General features: G+C 47.6%; 1 protein-coding gene across 1 annotated transcript; it reads left to right on the top strand.

Moving 5' to 3' along the window:
• Positions 1-261: 261 nt before the first annotated feature.
• Positions 262-26,756, top strand: WDR76 (WD repeat domain 76). Its single transcript, XM_032233393.1, has 11 exons — positions 262-500; positions 1,043-1,098; positions 2,955-3,084; positions 3,440-3,532; positions 3,620-3,663; positions 3,748-3,901; positions 4,900-5,055; positions 5,673-5,887; positions 22,853-23,002; positions 25,582-25,635; positions 26,148-26,756. The coding sequence occupies exons 1-11, from the start codon at positions 264-266 to the stop codon at positions 26,401-26,403; spliced, it is 1,545 nt and encodes a 514-aa protein (XP_032089284.1). The 5' UTR covers positions 262-263; the 3' UTR covers positions 26,404-26,756.

Here is a 26,756-nt window from a genome sequence, read left to right as displayed (position 1 = left end):
GTGCCCTTTCTGTGCCCCCCCTCCCCCAAATCCCAGGCGTTTAAGGAGAAGCAAAAGTCCTTTATTAAGGCGGGGGAGGCTTCATCTGAGGGACAGAGGCGAACGGCGCCTCCGCTCGCTAAGGGGCGCGAGGAGGCCTCGGGGAGTCACCGCGTAGAGGGGCGGCCGGCGAGAGCCGAAGAGGCCGCGGGGTTCCCCCTCCCCCCCTCCAATTGCCAGGCGGTGCCGCCCCCAGCAGCCCCACCCGGGCGGGGCCTCTGCGCATGCGCGCGCCTGTGGCGGGAAGCCGGCTGGGCAGCGAGGGCGGGAGAGCCATGGCGGGGCCTGCGGAAGCCTCCTGGGGCCTCCGGGCGGCCGGAGCGGAGCGGGACGAGGCGCCCGAAGGCCGCCTTTCCTTCCGGCGGGCCGGGCCGGCAACGCAACTGTCGGCCTACGAGCGGAAGCGGTTGAGGAACATCTCGGAGAACGCCCGCTTCTTCGCATCGCTGCAGCCCTTCGAGGTCGGTGCGGAGCCTCCCCCGGGCGGACCGGGAGCCGCTCCCTGAAGGGGCTGGAAAGAGGCGAAACGCCTCGGGGGATTCGGATCTAAAAGAGCCGTTTTGGGCTCAGGCGCGGCTGCCTCGAGGGAAGAAGAGGCGCTGCTGGTTCACGTGTACAAATCGCCTCAGAATATCCACACTTTGGCAACTTGGGTGGCCACATTTCAGCTGCCCAGCGCTGCCGGTGGCTGGCAGAACCCTTAAGGCGCCGGCCTTGAAGCCGGGAGAGTCGAGTTCTACTTCTGGGCAGCTTCGGGTCTTCCCGTCAGGAGACCTGAGTTCTAATCCTGCCTTAGGCTGAAAGCCGGCTGAGCGACCTGGCCGGACCCTCCTCCCTCTCAGCACAACACATGACTGGGTGATGGTTGTAGGGAAAAGAAGAGGAAGGATTAGGCCTTGGGTTATTTATAAAAATAATGAAGATGGGATAAAAATATAATTTAAAATAAGTGTGTTGAAACATTGAGAGACCATGCTTTTCTCTGTTCTTTTTCTCCTTCAAGTCAGCTACCAGACTTCATAAAATTCCCTTGAAAAGGAAGACACAAGGAGTAAAGAGGTAAAACTATATTGTGTGTACATTAACTGATGGCAGAGTTCAGATATCTGGCAATCCCACCTGAAAATTAATCCAGACACATCAGTCATGGGAAATGTTCTTGGCCTGTGACTGGCCCTTCCGGTGGTATCTGTAGAACCCAACATTAAGTAAAACTTAAATTTTAAAGGTTACACTTTATACAATCCTTAAATCGCACAAGTTAAATATATAAACAGTTTATGATTGGGGTAAGGACCAGTCTGAATACAAAAGTGAATAATCACTGCAGATTAGGTTGAAATGGCGTAGTTGCCTAAGGAGAATTGTAAAATATGAAGGAAGAGAAAATAGGTTTGAGAGGAAGGGAAAGCAAGGTTCATTACATGAAGTTACTGAGATCCTCAAAAAGGAAGAGGTAAGGACAGTGGAAGTAAGGAAGAACTGGGTAAGATGGAGTGAACAAATACATCATGGGTGGAAATGAGATAGAGCCATGTTTCTCTGCCCCCCCTCCCCCACTCCCATTGTAAAGTAAGCATAATGATGCTTATCTTACAAGAGAATGATGTAAATCACATGAATGTACTAAACTGAATGTACTCAAATATGTATCCTGGATTTCAAAAAATGAAAGCATCCCACAGTAGGACAAATGACTGGGAAGCAGCACTCATGATGTTTCTTAAGGGGGGGGAGTTGGGAGGACAGAAAAAAGGCCAAAAGTGGCTTAATTAAGCTCAAAAAGGACAGGGAGGGCAGTCACAAAGAGAAAACTATCAGTAGACTGGAAACGTATTGGTGATGTTAGGAAACCCAGGAAAAGAATTGGGGTGTTACTTGCCTAAAGAGGCAGCAAAATGTTCTCTGGTAACAAACGGGGGCCTTACAGACATTTTAGCAAATATTGGAACTCCTGGTTTGGCTTTAGTAACTGTTACATCTCACGGTACTGCAGGTTATGAATTGTTCTAAAAGGCCCACAAACTCTCCTTCACCTAAGTAAACGGCTTTCTTCAAACAGGTGAATGACTGAAGAGGAAGGCCAAGCCTTGTTCTCTGCCAGGATTCTGGAGTGAAAGATACAGAATATCAGATATTATAAGGAGGCAGATATGAATTGAATGTTAGGAAAGTATCCAAACAATAAGAGGAATCCTACTTCAGAGAGGGGTTGGGTTTCTTTCATTGGATGTATTCAAGGTGGGTAGCCATCTGTGTGGGATCCCGAGTTCTGCTTACCAAGGGACAGAACCTGGTGACTTCCCTGGGCACTTGCAACTCCATGCTCTTTTAATACTGTCCTGCCCCCTGCAGATCACAGTTGAAAAATGCTTATAGACTAGCCAGGAAAAAAAGTTATTTAGAGAGAAGCACAAAAGTATGGATCTGTCCAAGAGTCTTTTGAGTGCATATTTTTACTGCAGATCTCACTTCTTTCAGAATTGTGAATGAATATTCTGAGCAGCAGCATTAATACTACATTAAGGCTGTTTTCCTCTTTATGGTTCTGGGTATTGGCCTGAGGAGAGCATTCTTTTTTGGGAGGACCACATCCTTGGAGAAAACTAGTAGCCCGCTCCATATCGTAGCCCAATGGAAACAATCCACGCACGCATCTGCTTAGCCGGTTGGGGAAGAGCTGCAGGGCTCATGGTCCCCAGCCTCATCTAGCCAAGTTCATACATCTTCAGATTGTAGCACAAGGCAGCCAGAGTGATGTCAAAGGGAGGAAATGATAGAAAATATAAAGAGAATTAAAACAGCAAGAACTCAAGTAATTGAAAATACCAACAAGGCATAAGCAAATGTTTTCATGACATGAATGCATTCTTGAAGAACAGGATTTTAGAGGTGCACTTGTATTGTCTTGGTAGAGTTAAGTCTCCAAAGGCAGAAACTAAGACAACTTGTCGAAGATCCATGCGTTTGCAGAGAATAGATCCACTGGGCATTCCCCTCCCGGAGCCAGAAGCAAAGGTGGATTCACCTGTGGAAGAGGAGCATGTAAGAGGACCACAGGGGAGAGGGCAGATTAAAATGCGCTTGTGCTTGGCCCTCTGGGTGACACATTAGGGGCTTCTGCCCTTGGCTGGCAAAGCTTTTCTGATTGAAAGTTACCCTGTGTAGGGACTTCCAATCCTAATGGTTGGTCTTGGATGTCCATTGCCACCATGCTACTAATGCGCATGCATTTGCTTTGTGACTTAAATTTAGCCTTGCTCAAGTGACTTGGATTGTGCAAACAAAGCAAAATAATTTGATTAAGAATCTGTTTTTCTGCTTGCTTCTTTTTCTGTGAACTGCACTGATAATATACAACGCAGTCCACTGCTTTATACATCTTTTCCTTTTTTGAAAGGCCCCATTGCCTCCTGGACCTCATCCAATGGTTGCTACCGTTCAGGAGCCAGAAACTGACACATTTCTCAGCATGTGGGCAAAAATAAGCCAGGTATTTTTTAGAATTCACTAGTAAGTTTGAAAGAGACTGAACATTTAATGTAAATAATTTCTGCATTGTTTTTCAACCATTAACTAGGTGGAAGGAAAGAAGAGTGAGAAGAGCTCGTCTAACTTAGAAAGGTAACTCTGAAATTAATTCTAACTTGGTTCTTTTAAATGTGTTTGCTTTGTGTTTAAATTAACGTATTCATTATTTTGGCCCAGTTACAAAACTCGCCTCCGTGGGATGGTCCTCAGAGAAGAACATGTTGCAAAAGTGGTGAAAAGCCGGATTTATTCTGTGGCTGTCCATCCATCAGAAAGCAGAACTCTGGTGGCAGCTGGGGACAAGTGGGGGCAGATTGGCCTCTGGGATTTGGTAAGTACTTCATTGCCTTTGTAGCAACGTTTTATTATGCTCTCAAGGTGGCTTCCATATAAGTTATGTTAGGTAGAAATATTTGACTGTTTAGAGAAAAAAGAAACATTTTTGGCTGGGCAAGTGAATATTGTCAGGCAAAAAATGAAAGTCAGATGTGGCCCTCCTGCTATTCAGATGAGTCAAACTGCTCCGTTTCCCTCTCACTTGGCAGGATTTGGATAGCCGAGCAAAGAGGTTAGAACTTTGTTCCAAGACAGTGTTTTTCAACCGTGGCAACTTTATGATGCTGCGGTATATTGGCTGGGGAATTCTGAGAGTTGAAGTCCAGACATCTTAAAGCTGTGAAGGTTCCAAGAAATGTAGATTCTGTGATTTGGAAAGAAATGGAGAAGCTTAAGAAAGGCTTGTGCACTTTCTGATTTCTTTTTGCTTCTGACAAGCAAAGTTGATGGGAAGCCAGATTCACTTAACTGTGTTACTAACTTAATAATTGTAGTGATTCACTTAGCAATTGTGCCAAGAAAGATCATAAAATAGGGGCAAAACTCACTTAACAAATGTCTCACTTAGCAATAGAAATTTTGGGCTCAATTATGGTCATAAGTTGAGGACTATCATGTTGGAAAAATCCAGGAAGACTGGGAAGTGACAAATTCTTGAAAGAGAGCAAACACCCTTATAGTATCTTCAAAAAGACCACTAGGAAGATAGAAGAACTGCCGAAGCCTGTCTCTGCCATCTTTCTCTACCTTCATTAAACAGAACCCTGGGAATATCAATACAAGAGGCTTTTGTGTTTTGGTTCCTGCAAGTTGGAACATCCTCACTTTTTGAGAGTACCTGCTTTGGGCCCGAGTGGGGCCCTCTGGCTGGAGCGCAGCATTTGTGTCCCCGAGTGAGAAAGTATTCCACTTCTTCCCCTTGCTGTGAGTTCCATTGCTCATTGTGAAAAGCAGGACGGTAACTGTGGTGTTGCTCTGGTTTGTGTTTTTCAGGACTCCAGCTTAGAAAATGGAGCCTACGTCTTCATACCGCACAGCCAGGCAGTCAGCTGTTTGCACTTTTCTCCCGTTAATCCTGCTCATCTTTTATCTCTCAGTCATGATGGCACATTACGATCTGGGGATGTAACTCAAAGAATTTTTGAGGAGGTGAATATTTCAGCCATTAAATAATACTAGGAATCCTATAATGCCACGCTTGGCAGAGACCTTGTGGACTCCCAAGTCCTCTGTCTGTCTGCTCTTACAGTAAACTTATACTTACCTATTTTTTAGGGAAAGGCTGCAAAGTCTTGACAGTGCTTAGCAAGAGGAGCATAGCTTGAGTCAATCAGGTACAGTGGAGTTTGGGATGGAGTCTCCCATTCCTGTCCTCCTTCCCTGTCCCTGGAGGCAGGTGGAATGGAAAAGAAGCAATGCTCTCTCCCATCTGCCTTTGCCGCTACCGGAAGGAGAGCACCACAAGTCGAGGCCTGGGGCTCTAGAGAGAATATCACAGGCTCCTTTGGGTGGTTGTGTTCTAAGTGATGACTCCCAGCTGTGCTTATTTTTTTCTGAGTTAGAGAGTGGATATTATGTGTTTGGGAAACTCAACTGTCTTCAGGAAAGGCTGCTTTCCTCAGTCTTCTTTTGACTGCTATAAGTGAGTCTTGAAAATAGAGGAAGTTTAATTTCCAGCTGTTATGAAATGCAGGCATCGAGTCAGCAGCTCAGGCTGAATAATGCCTCAGGCCTAGTCTTAATGGAAACCCCTTTCTCATACACAGATATACCGAAATGAGAGCCACAGCCTTTCTTCATTTGACTTCTTGGCAAGCGATGCCTCTACTTTGGTGGTAGGAATGTGGGATGGAAAGGTAGCCATAGTGGATCGGAGAACACCAATCCCATCCCCCGAGATCTTGGTTGATCTTCATTCAAAGACGAGGACAGTCCACGTTCACCCCGTCCGTAGAGAGTACTTCGTTGCTGCTGGGGAAAGGTGAGTTCCCGCAAAGGTGTGCTAAGCTGGTAGCAACGAGAAGCAGCAGCCACCATTTGAGTTAGAATAGAATCTAAAGAAAAAAATATTTTGTGTAAGGAATAAAGAATTGGTTGAAAAGAGTCCTCTAGGCCTACTGGCTCCCCAGAGCCACATTAGCTTGGGGTCTTAGTAAGTGCAAGTGGAATTCTCTCATAATAACCTTTGTTATCTCTCAATACAGAGCAGAGTAAAAGAGGAAGGAGCTTGCTACTAATGCTCATGAGTACCCCCAAGGATGAATATTGGTTGACTGTCTTTTTGCTCTTTCCCCCTGAAGCACATTTTCTGAATAGTGAACAAGCATTTCCAGGCAATGTATACACTGATTTGTAAGAAGTGAATGATCTAGATGGGTGGGATTCAGCATGATTGAAATGATAGCAATAGTACTTAGGCTTCTATACCGCTTTACAGTGCTTCGCAGCCCTCTCCAAGCAATTTACAGAGTCAGCCTCTTGCCCCCGACAATCTGGGTCCTCATTTTACCCACCTCGGAAGGATGGAAGGCCTTGAGCCTCTCAGAATTGAATTCCTGGAGTGAGCAATGAGTTAGCTCTGCGTTCTAACCACTCCGCCACTATGGCTGATAATGTGGACTTCTTTCTCTACATATCTTATATTTCACCTTTGTATAGAAAAAATGATTCTAACACTTTCTTAAATCCAAATTTTTAAAACATGCTGTGAGCCCTAAGAAAGAAATCTCAGCATTTGCCGTGTTTCTGTTGCTTCCCATTCATCTGAAAAACTTTCTTGATGTCATTCCAAATGAAGTGCCAAGTCAAATACATTTGCAATAAAATAGAAGGGAGAACAGCCTCTTGGACGGCTTGCCTCCAGAAGTTGTGAATGCCCCAATACTAGAAGTCTTTAAGAAGATGTTGGATAGCCATTAGCCTGAAACGATTTAGGGTTTCCTGCCTAGGCAGGGGGTTGGACTAGAAGACCTCCAAGGTCCCTTCCAATTCTGCTATTGTATTATTGGACTCCTTTAGGACACAGTTGGAGAAAGGTTTTGGTGTGGGAAGATGCAGGTTCCCCATCAGAATGGAAAAGGTGTGAGTTTTAAGAGGGGAGCTGGCAATTCTTCTGTGATGCCAGCAGGCTACCTGGGTTGTGCTTTGCCACAGGGCACCTGTCTTACTAAATAGGCCACCTTATCTATTGTTTTGTCCCTTACCTGGGGCATGATTGTTGCATCAAGAGTTTTATCTGCTGATGAGATTAATAGTGCCAAGTTTCTAAAGCAAGGCCCTCACAAGATTCTGTCCTCCCTCCCAGTTCAAAGCCCGTAGAAGAAGAGATGCAGAGGCAAAATTACTGCTCTGTTACAAATTTTTAAAAAAGCCAACAACAACAACTCTGTAACATTCTCCTGTGCGCTGCTTGGGGAATCCAAGCATGGGTTAACTTTGTCCATTAGCCTAGACACTGAGTTATGTAAATGTTGACCACGCCTCCTCTGACTGGATGGGTCCATTTTTTAACTCAGTCCAGCCGAAAGAGACATATTTCCATTTTCTCTAGACTAATCGACAAAATTTACTCTATTTTACTGGATTCTGAGATCGTTAGAGGCGTTTAAATTTGATTATTGCAGAACAGAAGGCAAAGGCGACAGTTCGCTGTCAGCCAAACCCTTCGGCGTTGGGCTATTCGCCTGAAATCGGCAGCTGCGAGGTTTACTGGAGCTTTCGAATTCTAGTGCAGCAGCCGCTTATTTTGAGCGTGGGATCGGTTCGCCGCTTCCCCTTTATTGCCGATCACGCACGCCCTGGGTCGTTTCGCCACCCCGCACCGTCTTGCATCGGGAATGGCCTGCCTGAGCGGCATGGTCTATTCCCCATCTTCCTTTACCGCTGGTGTTGTCCTTGTTTGTTGGAGCTGCCGCAGGCTCGCTGGGGTGATCGCGCTGCTGAGAGCCATCGCTGGTTAGGTTCTAAATTTGAATTTCGCGCCTCTGTTGCGGTAGCCATTTTGGGACCTTTTTTTTTTCCACGCGTGCTCCGTAACGGCCGAAGGGGGCGTGTCGGACATTTCGCGCCCAGGCTGTAGCGCTGTGCCAATGGCTTCTCCTCTTTCCCTCACTTGCGGCTTGCTGGCTTAGTGAGGAGGTTGATTCATCGCAGCTCGTCTGTTCACGTGCGGTGGTGCAAATTCGTGGCGATTTGCTATACTTGTGTGAGTTTGAGCGTTTTCAATTGCCCTATATTGCAATGGCTGATCAGACCATCTGCGGAGGTACTGTAGAGCCCACAAGTGACTCCCGCTCCCCTGGTGAGGGGGGGACTAGCCCAAGGCCTGGCAGGGCCGCTACCACGGCCTCCAGCCAGAAACCCCGGGCCTCATCCACGGCTCCGGATAAATCCCACAAACGTAGGGATAAGTCTAAGGCGACTAAGGCCCCTGGGGGGGGGCTAGCATTTCGCCTCCGGTGCTAATTCCGCAACGGGTTTCTCCCGTGCATTCTGCAGAGCACCAAGGTTGGTCCCCTGACATTCAATTTCCCCGTGCATCTACATCTGTGGAGGGGGTTTTGGGCCCCCAATCCCCCCCCCAGTTCTCTCGGAAGCGAGTATGGCCTCGGCTCACACAGCTCCACGTGCTGGGCCCTCTGCCACCTTTCCTCCTACCACTGCAGGCCTCAGACCAATGGAAGGCCAGGATTTGGGCATTCCCCCTGATCTTTACCAAATGATATCTGCAGCTATTTCTAGGGGCTGCAGAGCTGCATCGTAGAGCCCAGGTACCTAGGGCCGCTGGTGCCCAGATGGGCCCTGATCCCCAGGCTATGCAAGTGGACTTATCAATCCCTCAGACTGATCCTCCCTCGCCTCTACCCTCAGTTTGTAGCGAGGAGTCGGCCTTGGTGGAGGAAGGTGAAGTGATAGATAGGGATCTGATGATGAAGCATTGGTGCTGGATCAGCCTAATTCTTCTGGATTATTTCGCCCCACTGTTTAAATCTTTATTGTATAAGGCGAAGACTACCACCCACATGGGGGAGGCAGCCTCTCAGGCTAGCACTGCGGTTGGCCTGGATGCAACTGAACGCCCATTTGCTGAACAGGTTTCCCAGCAGGAGGTTATACCCTCTCCTAAGCTGTCTCAATCTTGTTCAAAAGCAGTGGGAACAACCGACCGCAGTTACCCCACCCAGCAATGGGGATAGGAAATTGTACACTTCCACTCCAGAATTAGAATCCATCCAATCCATCAGCCTCCGGCTACTGACGCTCTTGCTTATGACAGCCATTCCCGACTGGTTCCTATACGCGTTACTCTTCATTCTACCAGGAGTACGGCTACCACGGCGGCCTGGGCTATGTAAGCCTCAGTGGAAGAAATTTGCAGGGCGGCTACCTGGTCGTCACCATCGCCATTTATTAGACATTACAAGATTGACGTGTATGCCTCGGCTGACGCCTCCTTTGGGCGGCAAATGTTGCAAAGGGTTCTTTCTTCCCCAGAGGACCCTGTCCAGCCTAGCTCCCGCCCTGGAACTTAATTGCTTTGGCATGTCCCATGCTTGGATTCCCCAAGCAGCGCACAGGAAAACGACCGTTGACTTACCTGAACGGTCCTTCTGTGTGCGCTGCGAGGGGAATCCAAACTCGCCCGCAGTTTCGGCTGTCCAGGGCTACCTCGGGACTCTAATTCCATGACTGACTTGTTCGGTTTAATGATTTGACTTCTCTGGACATGACTGTTCTTACCTTGTTTGGCTACGGCCATGAGTGACATTGCCATACATCTTTCAACGGCTGACTTCGTACAAAACTGACCCATCCAGTCAGAGGAGGCGTGGTCAACATTTACATAACTCAGTCTCTAGGCTAATGGACAAAGTTAACCCATGCTTGGATTCCCCTCGCAGCGCACATAGAAGGACCGTTCAGGTAAGTCAACGGTCGATCCATTCAGTCCCATCTCCCAGGAAAACCCTCTTCTGCACAATGTGTTTCCCTTTCCAGATGAAGGTTCCCACAGTTGGAGAGGGAGATGTGAACCTATTACAAACAGAATTAGGAGCATAACTGAGCAACTGATGGAATCATGGAATGGGAAAGGATCTTTGAGATCTTTGTCCTGTCCCTGCCAGAGCAGGAATCCCCAAGGCATCTCTTGCAAATGGTGATCCAACCTTTGTGTGAAAGCATTCAGTGACGGGGCCTCCTTGACTTCAGGAAACAGACTGTTCCATTGTTTAATAGTTCTTGCTATCAGGAAATTTCTCTTTGTTTTAAGTCTGGATCTTCCTCTATAAAGCTTACATCAGTAAGTGTTTGGCCTGTTTTTGGAGCTGAAGAATAAATTCACTCCCTCCTCCCTGTGGTAGACCTTCAAGGAGGAGACACTGCTAACCTGTCTCCTCTTCTCTTCTGTAGTCTAAATTCCTTAATCCCTCCTGGCAGAGGCCTCCGAGCCACCTGCAGACTAAAGTCCAGTACATCACGCTAAAAAACACTGTGCAGCAGTTGGAAAGTGCTGCAGGGCGTTTTTTTGTCACGTGCGTGGCCGCGCAGCTTAGAGAGAACATTGGTCCCCAGATCCTTCTCACTGCTCAGCCAGCTGCTGCCTTATCTTGTCCATGTCCATCTGATTTTCCTACTTGAATTTCCTTACATTTAGACTGAGTTCAGTGTTCAAGTCTATCAAGATACTTTGAACCTCGAGTGTTTCCGAAGAGAAGGTGTGGGAGGAGTAACCATTGGGTATTAACCTAATCTTGATTGCCTATTGGAGATTGAGGAAATCTTTGGAAGCCACACCTCCTGCTGGTCCGGTGGCTAGCCACTTTAACCTCAATCTCGGCCTGTTTGGAGTGATTTCCTGCTCTCCTTTCTATCCGAGATTCAGGAGTTTTTTTACTCTCAAGAAAAGCCTCAGCAAGGGATTTCAATTTAAAGTGACCTCACCTGCCTTCTGCTGTGCTCCAGCTGCTCATCAAGCCTCGGCTTGCCAGAGCGCACGATTAGAGGCCTGCAGGGCCACCCATTTTTCCCAGAGGGGGTGGAGGCCCCAGGAAGGCCCAGGATCACAGAAAAACTTACAGACAAAGATTGGAGGAGTCCAGGGAAGCCGGAGAACCCAGAACCCTTCCAGGATTGCGAAGAGGGTTCCACCAGAGGAAGGAAGGAGATTCCAGATGGCACCAGCAGCCTCCATTTTGGATTGTCGCCATTTTAGGAGCACGTGGGAGCGTGTAAACAGCGTTCCGACGCTGAAAGCGCTCACGAGGCCGTAGGAAGCCGGAAGAGGCTTCCTTTCTGCTCTGCCCCGCCGGTGATCCGGGGGGAGATTCAGGGCCTTGCCTGCCGGCAGCAGCAGAGCCTGCAAGCAATCAGAGAGAGGCGGAGCCTATCCCTAGGAAGGGAATTTATTTACAGCCGGCTGCAGAAGGAGCACGTGGGTGAGCAACAAACCGTGAGTAATGGCGGAGGTGACTAGGAGCAAAAACTCTAGGCCTAGAGCCCCGGGGGGTGCGGATCCAGAGGAAGGGCCCTCCAGAGCGAGTCCCCCTGCTCCCAGAGGCAGATCCCCATCTAGGAGGGACAAAGCCAGGGCTCCCAGGAATCCATCCCCCAGGAGGGAAACCAGAGCAACCAGGGCCTCGGCCAGGGACTACAGGGCAACCCTCAGCCCTTCCCCCCCCCCCCCCCCCAGATCTCGCTCTCCACGCAGGGCCTCTGCCCGGGCTGCACACAGATCTCCATCCCCAGCCTCTCCAGGGGGATCTCTGAGAAGGCACAGCTCTCTTTCTCCTCCTCTCTCCCCTGCTCCCCTACTGGATTCGAGAGCAGATCCCTTTGGCCATAGAGCAGCCAGCCCAGCCCGGCCTCGCCTAGCACCTCTATCCCCTGAACCCAGGGAATATTCCCAACCACCAGAGCTTCAGCCTCAGCTGCCTGATCTAACCAGCAGCTTTCAAGACATGTTTGCCAGAGCTTTGGCCCAGGTTATGGCTTCTAGCTTAACTCAGCAGCCACAGGCTCCCAGGAGCAGGGCCCCCCAGGATCCCCCCAGAGGGCTGAGCGATTGCCCTAGCACCTCGGCTGCAAGGGAAGCCAGGTCTCCCTCCCCATCCACGGCTAGTGAGGCATCCGACCTCGAGGAAGGGGAACTAAAAGATGTGGGGTTTTTGGAAGATGAGGTCCCCCAGGGGGAGGAGGATTCCACCGTAGCGGGCCTTTTCCCCCCCTCCTTGTTCAGCTCCCCTTTACGCAAGGCAGTAGCCACAGCTGATCTGGATCCACCCTCGGATCCCCAACCCGCAGCTGAGTCCTCGGGCAAGGGCAAAAGCAAGAAGAAGAAGGGGCCCTTCCATAGGCCCCCCATAGCTAAGGAAGAAATCCCCACCCCAGATATGTTTATGGAGGTGCTCAAATCTCAGTGGGTAAAGCCAGGGTCTTTTCCAACCCCAGGGGGGAATGAAAGAAGGTTTTATAATCTTAACCAAGCCTTTGCCCAAGCCTTGCAGGTTCCGGAAGTGGATAACCCGGTGGCAACCTTGGCATCTTCCTCAACGGTCGTAGCAGGAGACACCGCTAATTGCCTCAAGCCTGAGGATAAGAGAGCAGACATTGTTCTGCGCAAGACGTTCCAGGCCATCACCTGGGCTATCAGAGCGGCTGCCTCTGCCTCCTTTTTTAATAGGTCCACGGTCCTGTGGCTGGAGCAACTGAGGGATAGGACCCCAGCCTCTGAAGTGCGACCCCTGCAGGACATCTCCAAGATGCTTGCGGCAACGCAGTTCTCGGCGGACGCCACCTTGGACGCGGTAAAGTATGCGTCGTGTGCTATGTCTTCTTCAGTTGCTTCTAGGCGACTACTCTGGCTACATCACTGGCAGGCGGAATCCCGAATGAAGTGGCACCTAACCGGCGCGGATTACACCGGGGACAAGTTATTCGGGACGGCGCTGGATCCTCTCCTTGTGGAGGATAAAAACAAGCGGAAGATCCTCCCGTCAATGAACAAGCGGTCGGATTTCCGCCATGCACCGTACCCTAGGAGGACCTCCTACAGACCACCTGAAGGAGACAGCCAAGGCCAGAGGTACCAAAACCCCAGATTTCAGAGGCAGGGGGATAGACAATTTCAGAACAGATTCAGGGGCCAACACCAGGGGAAGCGGCCCTTTCGTGGAGGAGGCGGTCGTCCCTTCCGCAGATTCAAGTGATCCGCCCCCGGATCACCCCATCGGCGGTCGCCTCTCCATGTTTGCGGATGCCTGGATGATCCGATGTGCGTATCACATCGGATGAGTGGGTTCTCCAGACGGTAAGGCTCGGGCTTCGCCTGGAGTTCCGCTCCCTTCCTCCCAGTAGGTTCCGCACCTTCTCCTCCTCCTCAGACCCAAGCAAGAGGGCCCTTAAGGCCAAGGCCATTAAACATCTCCTCGACATCAGGGCCATCGAGAGGGTCCCAGAGGGGGGAAAAGGGTCAGGATTTTATTCAAACCTCTTCCTAGTGCCCAAAAGCTCGGGGGGTTGGAGAGCCATCCTGGACCTTAAGTTACTCAACTCCAGGGTGGTATACCGTAAATTCAAACTGGCTTCTCTAAGATCCATCCTGGAGGGCATCCGGCCGGGCAACTTCCTTGCCTCCATCGACCTTACAGAGGCATACCTGCATATCAGGATCGCCCCGGGACACCGTAAGTTTCTGAGGTTCTCCCATGAGGGGGACCATTTCCAATACAGAGCCCTGCCCTTTGGGTTGGCCTCAGCCCCCAGGACTTTCACCAAGGTGCTAGCTGCAGCTGCTGGTCACCTACGTTCCCTCCCTGTCCGTTTATTTTGTTACCTTGACGACATACTCGTCCTGGCCAGGTCCTCTGCTTCAGCTGCAAGGGATCTGAATACTACCATCGACACTCTCAGATCCCTGGGGTTCTCCATTAACCTGGAGAAGAGCCACCTCGTGCCCTCCACCAGGCTGCTTCACCTAGGGTCCATTATCGACTCTGTAGCAGGGGAGGTGTTCCTCTCTCAGGATCGGAAGGACAGCATCGTTAAGATGATTCATGAGGTTTGCAAGTCACGCTCTGTCCCTGTAGTTCTTCTTTCCAGGCTCCTGGGAAAGTTCATCTCGTGCATAGGGATCATCCCTTGGGCCCGACTGCACGCCAGGGAGCTCCAGTGGTTCCTGCTACCACATCAGAAGGCCGGGACAAGCGACGCGACCTTCAAGATCCGAGTATCACCCCAGGTGCTGCTATCTTTCCGCTGGTGGCTGTCCCCAGCTCTGAACAGAGGCTGCCTCTTCAGAGATCCACCAAGGATGACGCTCACCACCGACGCAAGCCTCTTCGGCTGGGGGGCCCACCTGGAGAACCAGATCGCCCAAGGTCGGTGGACTCCAACAGATCTAAAGCACAACATCAACTGGTTGGAGCTCAGGGCCATCCACCTGGCCCTCCGACACTTCAAGGACATGGTCAGAGGTCAACACATCCTAGTCCTGACAGACAACGTAGCGGCCAAGGCACACGTGAACAGACAGGGAGGCACCCACTCCAAGGTTCTCCGCGACGAGGCGCTGCGCATGGGTCACTGGGCGGAGAAACACCTGGCGTCCATCAAGGCGGAGCACATCTCCGGAACAGAGAACCATCAGGCAGATTGGCTAAGCAGAGAGACGATCGACAACGGAGAGTGGCAACTCCATCCCTCGATCTTCCACAGGATCTGCGAGAGGTTCGGCCATCCGACAGTGGACCTGTTTGCGACACCGCACAACGCCCAGCTACCGAAGTTCGTCTCGAGGTTCCCGACCCCGGGAGCCATGGACACGGACGCCCTACGCTGCAGCTGGCCACCAGGTCTTCTCTACGCCTTTCCCCCCCTTCCCCTCATCCCCGGGGTTCTGAGGAGGGTGGTAGCGGAGAGGGCAGATCTGATAATGGTGGCTCCCTTTTGGCCGCGCCGCCCCTGGCTGGCAGATCTGGTGGACCTGTCCACAGCTCCTCCCTGGAGGATACCAGCAGGGGAGGTGACGCTTCACCAGGGATCCCTAGAGCACCCAGACCCGGAGTGGCTCCATCTGACCGTCTGGCGCTTGAGCGGGAACAACTGAGACAGGCTCAGTTCTCCGAGGAGGTCATCAAGGTGGTAGAGGCATCCCGGAGACAATCCACCACCCGCATCTACAATGCCACGTGGGTGGCCTTCTCAGACTGGTGCCGGGGTAAAGACATCTGTCCTACGACTGCCTTGGTTCCTCAGGTTCTGGACTTCCTCCAGGAGGGTCACCAGAAGGGCCTCGCCACCAGCACCCTTAGGCGTCAGGTTTCCGCTCTTTCCACAGTCCTAGGGGGGGTGAACGCTCCCCCCTTATCTCAACACCCGGTTCTCAGGCGTTTTCTCAAAGGGGCGGCGAATTTGAAACCCTCAGCGGTCCATCGATTCCCTTCCTGGGATCTTCCCACAGTCCTCCAGGCTCTAACGGAGGCTCCGTTTGAGCCTCTGAAGGAGGTTTCCCTCCAGCTCCTGACCCTTAAGGTCGTTTTTCTGGTAGCCATCACTTCAGCTAGAAGGGTCTCAGAGATCAATGCCCTTTCCAGCAGAGCAGACCTCTGCACCTTCCTAGAGAACAGGGTCGTCCTCAGACTCGACCCTTCTTTCATGCCCAAGATCAACTCCCCCTTCCACAGAGGGTTAGAGATCATCCTTCCGGATTTCTGTCCCCATCCCTCCGGGGAGAGGGAGAAATCCTGGCATAAGTTAGATGTTAGAAGAGCCCTATGCATCTACCTGAAACGCACAGCTCCCTTTCGACGATCAGAGGCCCTCTTCGTGTCCTTCCAACCTTCCACCCGTGGGGCTAAGGTCTCCTCGGCCACCATCAGCAGATGGATCAGAGCGGCCATCTCTCAGGCCTATCAGGCTCGGGGTCTCCAGGTCCCACAGGGTATCACAGCACACTCCACTAGAAGTGCTGCCACCTCAGCTGCCTGGTCTTCCCAGGCTCCCCTAGAAGAGATTTGTCGAGCGGCCGCCTGGGCCTCCCCGTCTCCCTTCATTAGACACTATAGATTGGACGCCTACGCCTTGGCGGACGCCGCCTTCGGCAGGAGGGTCCTTCAGGGCGTCCTAGACACGCAAGGGGGCTCAGGCCCGTCCATTCCCTCCCAGGACAACTAACTTTGGTATGTCCCAATGGTTACTCCTCCCACACCTTCTCTTCGGAAACTGGCAGTTGGACTTACCTGAACTGCATGTTTCGACGAGAAGTGTGGGAGGAGTCACTTCCTGCCCGTTATGGCGACCTTCGCCGTGAAGCAGGGCCTGAGCACGTCCAGGTTCAAGCAACGGCTAGGAAGAATTGGTATTGGCTGTTTCTTTTTGCTTCCTTTCAGATACCGTTCAGACGTTCGGTTAAAGTGGCTAGCCACCGGACCAGCAGGAGGTGTGGCTTCCAAAGATTTCCTCAATCTCCAATAGGCAATCAAGATTAGGTTAATACCCAATGGTTACTCCTCCCACACTTCTCGTCGAAACATGCAGTTCAGGTAAGTCCAACTGCCATTTTTTGTCATCTGCAAATTTGCTGAGTATCTCTTATCTCTCATCTGAGTCATGTTATAAAAAGCCTTAGGAGTATGTCTCTCTCTATGTGGTTGTGGATCCATACATTGTGTACAATTGATCTATGAACACCTAAAAACAAGCAAAGGTGTTACTAGAAGCCAACATGGGATTGTCAAAAACAGATCATGTCAGACGGATCTTACTGCATTCTTTAACAAAGTGACTAAATTAGTGAACCAGCAAGATACTATGGACACTATATATATATATATGTGTATGTATGTGTATGTATGTGTGTGTATGTATGTGTGTGTATGTATGTATGTATATGTGTATGTATATATATATATATATGTATATATGTATGTATATATGTATATGTATATATATATATATATACATATACATATATACATACATATATACATATATATATATATACATACACATATACATACATACATACACATACATACACATATACATACATATACATACATACATACACATATATACATACATATACATACATACATACATACATACATACATATATATATATATATATAATGTTTGTGCTGATAAATAAATAAAGGGAGACTAGTATAGATCTATTTCAAGCTATTTAGCTCTCATCAGCTAGCCATACACTTGCTGGGAATCGAACCTGTGCTCTATTGCCTCTTAGGCAGATGTGTTAACCATTGAGCTACAGAGCTCGACTCCTTATCAGCCAGGCCAGGGTGAAAGGTATATATTTAAAGTCACAACCCCTGGTATGCCCAAATATGGGAGGAACTTTAAATATATACCTTTCACCCTGGCCTGGCTGATAAGGAGTCGAGCTCTGTAGCTCAATGGTTAACACATCTGCCTAAGAGGCAATAGAGCACAGGTTCGATTCCCAGCAAGGGTATGGCTAGCTGATGAGAGCTAAATAGCTTGAAATAGATCTATACTAGTCTCCCTTTATTTATTTATCAGCACAAACATAACAAATGTAACAAAAAGGCAACAGTAAAAAATATTGGGTTTCTGTCTGGATGGTCTCTTGTGATGAGCCGAAGGACAGAGAATGGAAGTGTGACCTTCCTCCCATATTTGGGCATACCAGGGGTTGTGAATTTAAATAAATAAATAAATAAATATAAGGCATCTGTTAGTGTAGACCACGGCATTCTTCTTGGTAGAAATATGTTGAATATGCAGCATCATCACCCAGTGAATTTGTAACTGGCTGACCAACCACACTCATATAGTCCTCCATGGAACTATATCTACATGGAGGGAAGGATGCAGTGGGATACCCTAAAGTTCTGTCTGAGGCCCAGTACCATTCAACATCTTCATAAACAATTTAGATGAGCAGATAAAAGGGGACATCATCAAAGTTACAACACTGGTCCCTGTCCAACCAAATGTAATTAATTGGTGACAAATAGAAGGTTTTACACTAGGCAAGAAAAAACCAAATGCATATGGGGTTCCCGGCTCAATAGCAATATTTATGAGATGGATCTCGGAGTCCTAGTGGACAACCACTTAACTGTGAGCCAGCAGTATCCTGCAGCTACCAAAAATGCCAACATAGTCCTAAGCTGCATTAATAGAGACAATATCAAGATCACATGAACTTTTAGTACTGCTTTATAATGCCTTGGCAAGACTAAAGTAGGTGATTTAGGTGACTGGAGGCTAAAACATGAAGAATCATTAAGGAATTGGGAATGTCTAGTTAAATAAAAAGAAGGACTAGGGATGACGTGATAGCAGTCTCCCAAATATTTGAGGGGCTGTCACAATATTTGATGGGAGAATAGGGTCGACCTATTCTCTAAAGCACCTTAGGGCAGGACAAGAAGTAATGGATGGAAACTTGTTAACAAAGATCTAACTTAGAATTAAGGAGAAATGTCTTGTCAGTGAAAGTAATTAATCAGTGGAATGGCATGCCTCCAGGAGTTGTGGGTGCTCTTACCCCTGAGATTTTTAAGATAATTGGACAGCCAGTTGTCTAAAATGGTGTGGGGTCTCCTGCTTGAGCAGTGAGTTGGACTAGAAGACTTCCAAGACCCCTTCCGACTCTGTTGTTCAACTAGGTGAAAATCCATCTGATTACAGGGCAATCCATCTCATATTGTTCCCTTATACTTAACCAGTTTATCAAAGGCTTATTGAAGTCTAGGGCTTACATGCCGCTGCTTGATGCTCTTTTCTAAGTTTTTCCTAGTTCCTAATGGGTGGATCTACTTTGTTCTCTTTCTTAAAGATTGGAACAATCTTTGGTCTTCTCCAATCTACTGTTACTTCCTCTTTACTATTAGTCAAAAAGTCACTGATTCCAACCTAGACTGCATGAAATTTTCCATTGACTCAAACTGTCACTTCTTCAGTTTACTGTCAGGCTAATGTTCTATTGCTTTATTGGCCAAGACAAACATCTGTTTATACATACTCCGTAACCCTTTTGTTTCTACTAAAACAGCATTTTTGCATAGGATCGTAATGAAATAGTCATTAATCTCTGTTGAGAAAATGGGACCACAAAATTTTCTTCTCACATCAGCTGGAACATAGACATTGCATTTTTAATAAAATATACAGAAGGTAGAGTATAAATTAAGGAAATCTACTAGGCCTATCCATATTACTTATTCAAAATGTTGATTTAAATATTACATGATACTGCTTCATAAAATGATGCATTATTTAATTATTAGTTTCAAATGCTTCCATTATAACGCATGTTATAAACACTTACAATTTACATTCTAAAAGAGAAGCCAACAGATGTGCATGACATTGTTTTCCCCATAGAATTCTTGGTTGTGTTTGAAGGGCTAGAAAATGGAACAGTTCTCAAGCTGTCAACCTTTATTTTTTTCTCCTTTCTCCAAGTGAAGGGCACTCACAGTTAATCAAAATTTAGTTAATTTGCAATGGAATTTGCAACTGCGACATCTCAAAGGCTATCATCCAATTTCTGCTTAGTTGATTCCAGGGAAGAATATCTTATAAATTATTGGCTTTTAATTGTGAAAGTAACCTATAATTCAAGATACCATTTTATAGACATCTTCTTTTTTTATACAATGACAATGTACCCTACCCCCTTCAGTACTTGTTGGTTGTGCTGCACACATGAAAGAAACATGAAAACATGGAACTGTTGTTGAAGCACGTCTAGTACACCGTGCAACTGGAATATCTGTGGAAATCTCAAAGTAGTGGCTCTGCTGCTTGAAAGGCAGCTTTTGCCTACCACGTACTGCTGTTACACCTCCAGTTATGATGCTGGATTTATCCTTATATTATGGAAATAATGTTAAGTTCTCCTGAGCTACGTATGGATTTAGTCAAAATTCCTTTGGTATACAAAATCTCTGGCTCTGACAACGCAAGAGGAACATCAGTATTATACTTAGTACATAATTATATATTAAAATATAACAATTATATATTATTAGTTCAATCTTCCAAGCAATGTTCCAATTTTTTTTCAGTGTGGGCGGAAAAGTATAGTGTTTGAGCGGCACATTTTCATTCCTGGGAACCTGAATTTTTTTCACATATGTCACCCAAGACAACAACGAAATAGATGTTATATCAAATCAAACTAATAAAATTTTAAAATGAATAAAATTGTAAAGAAATAAATTTAGAAATATTTGTTCAAAAGCAAACTCACTACAATTATCTTTTCAAATTCATTTTGGATTAAATAAAAAAGTGCTTTGAAATGAATATATAAATGGCACTTAATACAGGGAATATTAAAATAGTAAATGTTTGATATACTTCATTTTAACGTATTATATGCAATTTGCTATTTTAAATGAGTAAAATGATTAAAATCCCAATGCATAAAGTCTCATTCACATCTAACAGTTTTCTTCCATCATCAATTTGTAAACTCAAGGATTTATTGCCTGTCTGTTCAACAATGCTTGCTGATTGTTTAAAAAATTGTGGCAATTTGTTCCTCTGTATACAGGTGGTTTCAGTAACCTATTACTACTGAGCTCTGGGAAACAATTCTGCATATAACTAGTGATAGTAACTAGTGACCCAAAATATCCAACAAAATTGCACAGATAAACTGACAGATAGGAAGTGTAATTAGCTTAAAAGCAAAACTATTCTCAATGACTTTGAAAATCCCAATGAGTTATCAAATATCATGTGATGTCACTTGGTCAGCGGGAGACTGAAACATAGCTGAGATTGCAGGCAGGAGAGGTAGGACAAGGAAGGCTTTCTTTGAAAGAGAGAGATGCACGAGGAAACAGATTCTGCTTCTTGCATTTGGATTCTGTGGCACAGTTGCTCTAGGTAGGAGTTTAGGATCGCTGCCACACCGCCCTGGATTTGCCAATGCGAGCCTCAGGTGGGTAGCCTCGAGCAACCCACACACAGCTTAGTTAGCTCGTTCTTGGTTCGCGACCAGCCCCCACCCCTTGTGGGCTTTTATGTGTTAATCAAGGCACGGATGATGGAGAGGAAGGGAAGCCAGCTGCTTTCACACAATACGTTTATCTCAGAGGCTGAATTAATCACGCGGGTGAGAAAGACATGGAACTTTCAGCGAGTTTCGGCCAATCACTCCCTTCCCCCCCCCCCCAACGAGGCAAATTTAGCCCTCTTAAACTTGTGCGAAGGCAGCTATGGGCAATGTTCCCTCTAAATAGTTGCTCCAGGAAGCCCAAGCCACCACAAGCCCTCAACCTAGTCACTTTGCTGCCCTGCTGCACCTCAGGACTCCTGTTTAGCTGGAGGGGGTTTCAATTGCGATTGTGCGGCTGCTCTGCAGACTGCAGTCCGTGTCCAGCAAATGACACTGCGTGGCAGTTGGAAACTGCTGCGTGGTGTTTACTTTCCACGTGTGCGGCCGCGCACCTTAGAGGGAACAGGGCTTCCAAGCACTCACGATCCAAAGGCCTTCTGAAGAGCCAGTGTTTACAGGCTTCTGGAAGGTTCACAGACTGATTCCCTGCACATGGGAGCCTTTGCATCCTGCCGCTCAGCAGGATTCTTCCTGGCTCCCTGATTGGGCAGGCAAAATCTAAACAGAATAGATAGTCTCAAGATTCCCAGACTCGGCTATACGCATAGTCCTCCACTTAAGACCGTAATGGAACCTGGAACTTGTGCCATAAGTAATGAGAGTTGTAAGTCAAGGCACTGAACTGGATCTGATTTTACATCTTTTGCAGCAGTTGTTAGGTAAACGCCATGGGCATCAAGCAAAGCCATGAATTCCTGTGGGCAATTTTATTTTACCAGCGAAAAAAGGCTGGAAACTGTCAAAAATCTCAAATTGTGTTCAGGTGACCATGAAATGATGCAGTCGGTCCTAACGTGAGCTGGTTGCCAAGTGCCTGAAGTGCAGTTACGACTGCAGGTGTGTGTGCTGCATCAAAGCTCTGGAACTGGGTCGTAAGAAGCTTTTGGGGGGGGCATTGTAAAGTTGAAAAGTCGCTAGGCAACTGGCCACTTAATAAGGACCACCTGCAGCTTTATAGAGGCCCCGGTCTAGCTCCCATCCAGAGGTGAGTTGTACTCAGAAGAGTGGCCCCACCTCGGAGCTCCTCCCAGCAGTCGTGTTTGGTGAGGGTCTACTGAGTGATCTTCCAAGGCAACTCCACGTAAAGCCAATTGCAAAAATCCACAGAGAAAATGCCACTTGTTCTGGGTGTGGGTCGTTTGATTGCTGTTTGTTTTGATGCCCTTCCAAAAGTTTCTTTTGCCTCATTCCTCATAAGCTTTCTCCCTGCTTTTGCTTTCTGTATGCATGGCACAAACCTGCAGCAACTGGCTTTGTGGTGCTAGGTTGCCTGTTCTCAGATACGTTGTCGTCGTTGTCACCAAGTTCCCCCTGTCATTACACCTTTGTCCCCAGGCTACAGGACCCTTTCTGCCCACTTCCAGTTCTGAGCATCCAGCCCTGTGGCTTTATCCAAAAGCCCTCGGCCCAGCTGGGAGCTCCATCACATATCTCAGTGCTTGTGCCACAAGACTGGGACGGGTGATGCATCACACCAGAGAAAGCACAGTCCTCATGTAGGCTAAGCAGGTGAGGCACAGGAAAGTAGGAAGGAAGCAGTAATGAGGACACCCCCATTAAGTTCTAAAACTGGGTTCAAGAATCCTCTTGGCCATTATTGCCTCTGAAAACGTGTTTCTTCACTCCCAGAACTCAGAGACACTGCCTGAAAAGCTTCTTTGCTTAGATTCCCCACAACTCTGAAATTCTCTTTTGTGCGCACTCTTTTGCCTTAGTCCCGCTTATTCGGGAGTGATGGAAGGTGACTCCCTACGCAGAGTTTCCTGATCTTTGAAGACAGTGTGCAATCCTGGTAAACACCCCATTTCCCCTTTCCTCTTACAGAAACGTCAGTATTTATGATGCTCGGCACCTGAAGAGCAGAAGCCAGGCAGTCGTTGCTCTCAGCGGACACACCAAGAGTGTTGCTTCAGCTTATTTTTCACCTGTGACTGGAAACAGAATAGTGACAACTTGTGCTGATGATAGACTGAGGTATGCGTGAGTTGGTCTTGTATTAGATTTTGCTTTGGAGAGTCTGCCTTCTAATTTTCTTCTGCAGCAGCCAAAATACCTTATTTAGCAGGACAAAAGGTCCAGAGAAATTGCCTAAGTAGCCTTCAAAGCAGTTTCTCTTTTTTCTTTGCGATATGTGCAGAACAAAGGGAGGTTGCTGGTTTCTGTGTAAAAATGGGGATGAGACCAAAGAACCTTGTTGAGAGGAGGGGCTGGGGAAAGGCTAGAGGACTCCACAGACACACCTCTATACCCTTATTGCAAATGTTGTGAGGAATCGAGCAATTTTGGTTCTACTATTGACCATTGGATTCCACAAACTGGAAAGTCCGAAGATGAGCTTACAGAGCAAGAGGAGCTGCAGTTCAGTTGGCATCTGCCCCAAGGGAAGAGAAGAAAGACATACGGCCTCGAGCAGCAGCTGCCTCCTTCTCCAGCCTCTCTGGAAGGACTTGCATAGAATCTGCAGCTGGAGGAGAAGGACCAGGTGCCACGGAGGGGCCGCACATGTGGGTACATGCTCCCACAAGGTTGGGGGGTGGGTGGTCCCGTTTTTCACCAGGATCGTTTTGCTCTCATCAGCTGCTCCAAGAAGCCTGGAGCCAGCTGGGATTGACAATTTAGAAACTATTTTGACATCAATCAGGAGGGAAACTGAACCATCAGGGAATTCCCAAATGCCCAGAAAACTCAACCAGTGGGGTGGACCATCTTCTTAAGGGGATCCTCAGCTACATAGAGACCAAGGGTGGTCTGCAGTCTGGGCTCATAGGGGATCAGAGCAGGGCAAGGGACAGATGGCAACCACCCTTCTATCCAAGCCAGGTTTCATCTGCTTGGGAGGGGAAACTAGACTGCTGAGCCCACAGCATGAAACCCCAAGGCATAGTGCCCAGCCAGGTCACAGTTGAAATTTGGGTGGGCAGCCTTTATCAGCCTCGGGAAATTGGGCCATCCAGGAGTCAGCCTTTCTGGGAGGTTTCCCATCTCCATGCAGTGCAGGGATCTTTGCTGTTCACTGTTGCAACTAGCGCTCAGTTTAAGCTACAGGGATGGTGTAACACCCCACCCCCCCATGCTCCACTGCCCTGATTTTCCCCTCATCATCCAGGGTCTGTTCACATTCCCTGTCAGGGACTTGCCCCCAACCCTGGAATAGCAATAGCACATATATCACAGTGTTTTACAGCCCTCTCTAAGCAGTTTACAGCATCAGCCTCTTGCCCCCAACACTCTGGGTCCTCATTTTACCCACCACGGAAGGCTGAGTCAACCTTGAGCCTGGTGAGATTTGAACTGCTAAATTGCAGGCAGCCGGCAGGCAGCAGAAGTAGCCTGCGGTACTGCATTCTAACCATTGTGCCACATCAGCTCTTTGTGTTCTCTCTGAAAGTTTGAGGAATTTAAGGCCTTTTTGTTCGACGAGTAGGCTGGATAGGTAAGTGGGAAGAATGCTGGAATAGTAATAACTCCAGCTCTCCCCCCCCCCCCCACACACACACAGACAGTTGCATGGTGGAAAATAGGAGGTAAGTGGAGGGATGGTTACCTGTGGGCGTGGGGGAAATAGGGTCTAGAAAGAGGCAGGAAGAAGAAAGTAGCCTCTGGCCTGAAATTGGCCAACATGATTTAAAACCATCATGGCTTCTTCCCCTCACAAAGGTCTGGTGTGCAAAGTCAGGTAGTTTTAAAATGAGAGATGAGGAAGCAGCGTTATTTCTTCTGTATCTGAGCTGCTGAACGGAGGAGAAGAGCAAGGCCTCAGCTCTGCCTGTCTGCTGCTGGTGTCACATAGGTCGTCATTACGGCCATTTTACTTTCCGGAGGTGGTTCTTCTGTTTTTGAATCAACCTGTGGACTAGGTTGTCAAGAACCTGTTCCCTGAGCAAAGACAGTAGAATAGCGAATCCAGGGTGGGGGGAGAGATAGTGGAATATGAACCAACTGATGCTACGCCTGGCTATATTGATTCCTTGTTGGGGAGGCTGCAGGAGGGGTGAAATATTTGCTCCTCAAGGAAGTTTTGATACAATCTTTGTGCAAAATGAGATGGGTGATTATAGTGCCCCAGCACAAACCTTCATATGAGAAAGATTGATGAGAGTCGATTGCATGTTTCTCGCAATTACTGATAATGGCCATGCTGGGGAGATGCCCAGTTGCTGTTCCCTGGATCATGCTGGAAGGCTGTATAGAGAGATGCATGGACTGCCCTGCTCCATAAGACTAGGCCTGGAGGCAGCCTGAATTATGTCAGCAAGTTTCCTCCCAGCTCAGGGAGGGGAGCAAATGTAGGCAACTTTGGGGATAAGCCATAAGTGGCACTTAAAGCAATCAATTTGTTTATTACAGCCATAAGGCTAGATACAGTGGAATATCCAATTGTAGAACTGTCACATACACCCCATATATCTACAACAGAAAAACAGAAAGTCCTGTATCATAAAAATGATAATGGGGGCATGTAAACAGCAGTTTGAGGGTTTGGGTCCTACTCTCTTAAAACCTAATCAGAAGGTTGGGACTTCTTTGACTAAACCCTCATTTTTGCCTTACAGGATCTTTGGAACTCAGTGTTTATCATCTCTAGCTCCCATTCTCACAACTATTCGGTGAGTTGATACAAGGAGATTGACTGGATACAGGTAGCCCTTGACTTATGACAAAAAAAATTCCATTGCTAAGCAAGACAGTTGTTAAATGAGTTTTACCCATTTTACGAACTTTCTTTCCACAGCTAAGTGAATCACTGCAGTTGTTAAGTTAGTAACATGACTGTTAAGTGAATCTGGCTTCCCCATTGACAAGGTTACAAAAGGTGATCACATGACCCTGGGACAACATAAATACACGCCAGTTGCCAAGCATCTGAATTTTCATCACGGGATTCCAGGGCTGCCTCAGTGGTTCTAAGTGTGAAAAATGGCTATAAGTCATTTTTTTCAGTGCCAATGTAAGTTACTAAATGAATGGCTATAAAGGTTGAGGACTACCTGTACTGTTGAGAAAGAAATTGCCTAAATGAACACAATTTTCCACATAGGTCCTGGCATCCAAATGTCATTCAGGAATTTAAAGGCCAAGTGAGCCAACCCCGCATCTCTCTTTTCCCTTTTCTGAACAGGCACAACAACAACACAGGTCGATGGTTGACCAGGTTCCGGGCAATTTGGGACCCCAAAAGGGACGACTGCTTTGTAGTGGGGAGCATGGCACGGCCAAGGCAGATCCAGGCCTTTCACACCAGCGGAGAGCTGCTCCACTCCTTTCTGAGTGAGGATTATCTTAACTCTGTTTGTTCCATCAATTCCTGGCACCCCACTAGGTACCTGGTTGTGGGTGGAAATTCCAGTGGCCGCCTGCATGTCTTTAAAGAGTGACAAGTATGCTGAAAACAAATCAGAGTTAAATGTTTAGTTTAGTTATGCCTGATTTTGCTTCAGGGCAAAGGCAGCTACAGACCAGTAAGTGCGTTGGGTCACACATCTGAAGAGATCCCCCATTGCGACTAAGAAATTAATAAGGCTCAGGTTTGCCATTATGGGATTGTAACTTTTTGAACAAACTGAGAAACTATTGGTGTCAATTTAATCACAGAGGCTTATTAATCACAGAGCTTATAAACTGTGCAATAGATAAAACTTCATTTAAAAGTTAAATGCTACTACTTTTGTGATAAGAAATTTAAATGTGTGTTCAAGAATCAATAAAAAGCATATTTTGATATTTTTAA

Source organism: Thamnophis elegans, chromosome 16 (genome assembly GCF_009769535.1).
Source record: "Thamnophis elegans isolate rThaEle1 chromosome 16, rThaEle1.pri, whole genome shotgun sequence".
Lineage (NCBI taxonomy): Eukaryota > Metazoa > Chordata > Lepidosauria > Squamata > Colubridae > Thamnophis > Thamnophis elegans.
Note: the sequence above shows the minus strand (reverse complement) of the source record. Positions and strands in the feature narration are given on the sequence as shown.